At 35.6% G+C, this 1,183-nt stretch overlaps 1 protein-coding gene across 1 annotated transcript in view; it reads right to left on the bottom strand.

Moving 5' to 3' along the window:
* Positions 1-376: 376 nt before the first annotated feature.
* Positions 377-1,183, bottom strand: part of LOC110092921 — a 7,350-nt gene continuing 6,543 nt past the window's right edge. Inside the window, exon 4 of the mRNA XM_020817624.1 lies at positions 377-1,140. Coding sequence (XP_020673283.1) covers positions 377-1,140 — 764 coding nt within the window. The remainder of the gene's footprint in view (positions 1,141-1,183) is intronic.

Here is a 1,183-nt window from a genome sequence, read left to right as displayed (position 1 = left end):
GAATCATTATCCAGGAGCTTACGGATCTTAAGATATAGGTTGGTAGGAATAGATGAATTCCCAAGTCTCCACCAAAACATCTCCACCTTCTTGATTAACTTGAGTTTATTAATCCAATTATAATAGTCTTCATCAATTAAACTGAATTTTATTCTTAATACTTGCTCAAAAGCCAATCAGAAACTATTCTGCCGGGACAGAATTTCTGCATTTCCAGAAAGTCTTCTCTGCTGGAATCAGCCTGAATACTGCTGATCATCTTAACAAGTTTCGGAAGAAAACTCACCTGAAGCAAATCAATATTCCATTGGCCATTCTCCAACATTAACTGCTTAACACACAGTCCCTCCAAGGCAGCACAATCAGCAAAAGTTGGCTACTGGTTGATACATCTGTCAAGGATCCATATATCATTCAGCACATTGAACTCTTTTCCATTACCAACATTCCATCTAGTAATGTTCTTAAGAAATTTCCCACCATCTAATAAGATCTTCCAAGCTTTATAAGTGACCTTATTTTGAGTACCATTCAAGATACTCTTCCCATATTTAGCTCTCGTAGCTCTATGAAAAATTGTACTAGGTTTTTGAAGAAAATTCCAAGACAGATTTGCTCTTAAAGGTCCAGCCTTCAGCATTGGAGATTGTAATCCCAAGCCTCCCATACTTCTTGGTTTGCATAGATCATCCCAAGCTATGTAGTGAATACCATGACTACCATCATGTTTATCCCAAATAAAACTTTTACAAAGTTTTTCCAAAGTAAGCAACACCTTCTTAGGGATCATGGAGTGTGTTATTAAGATGTTAGGCATGGTCAAAAGAGAGCTAGTGATAAGAGTAACCTTACCACCCAAAGAAAAAAATTTCTTCCCCCAAGTATTGAGTCTATCCATCATATTAGTTAAAATATCATGAAAATTTGTTTCCCTCAACCGATTAAGAGATAACTTTATCCCAAGATAGCTCATCTCCTTGACAACTTTGAAGCTCAAAACTTTAGTAACCTTTTTTCTCATATGATTACTAACAATATTTCCGAAAATAATTTGAGATTTATGTGTATTGATCCTTTGCCCAGTCCAATTACAAAAGTCATCCACAATACTCTTCACCTCCTTAGCAATATCCTTAGAGACTTGTGAAAAAATAATAACATCATCAGCATATAAGAGATGAGT

Source organism: Dendrobium catenatum, unplaced genomic scaffold (genome assembly GCF_001605985.2).
Source record: "Dendrobium catenatum unplaced genomic scaffold, ASM160598v2 fragScaff_scaffold_692, whole genome shotgun sequence".
NCBI classification, from domain to species: Eukaryota; Viridiplantae; Streptophyta; class Magnoliopsida; order Asparagales; family Orchidaceae; genus Dendrobium; species Dendrobium catenatum.
The sequence above is the reverse complement of the archived record's forward strand: the minus strand, read 5'-3'. Positions and strand labels throughout refer to the sequence as shown.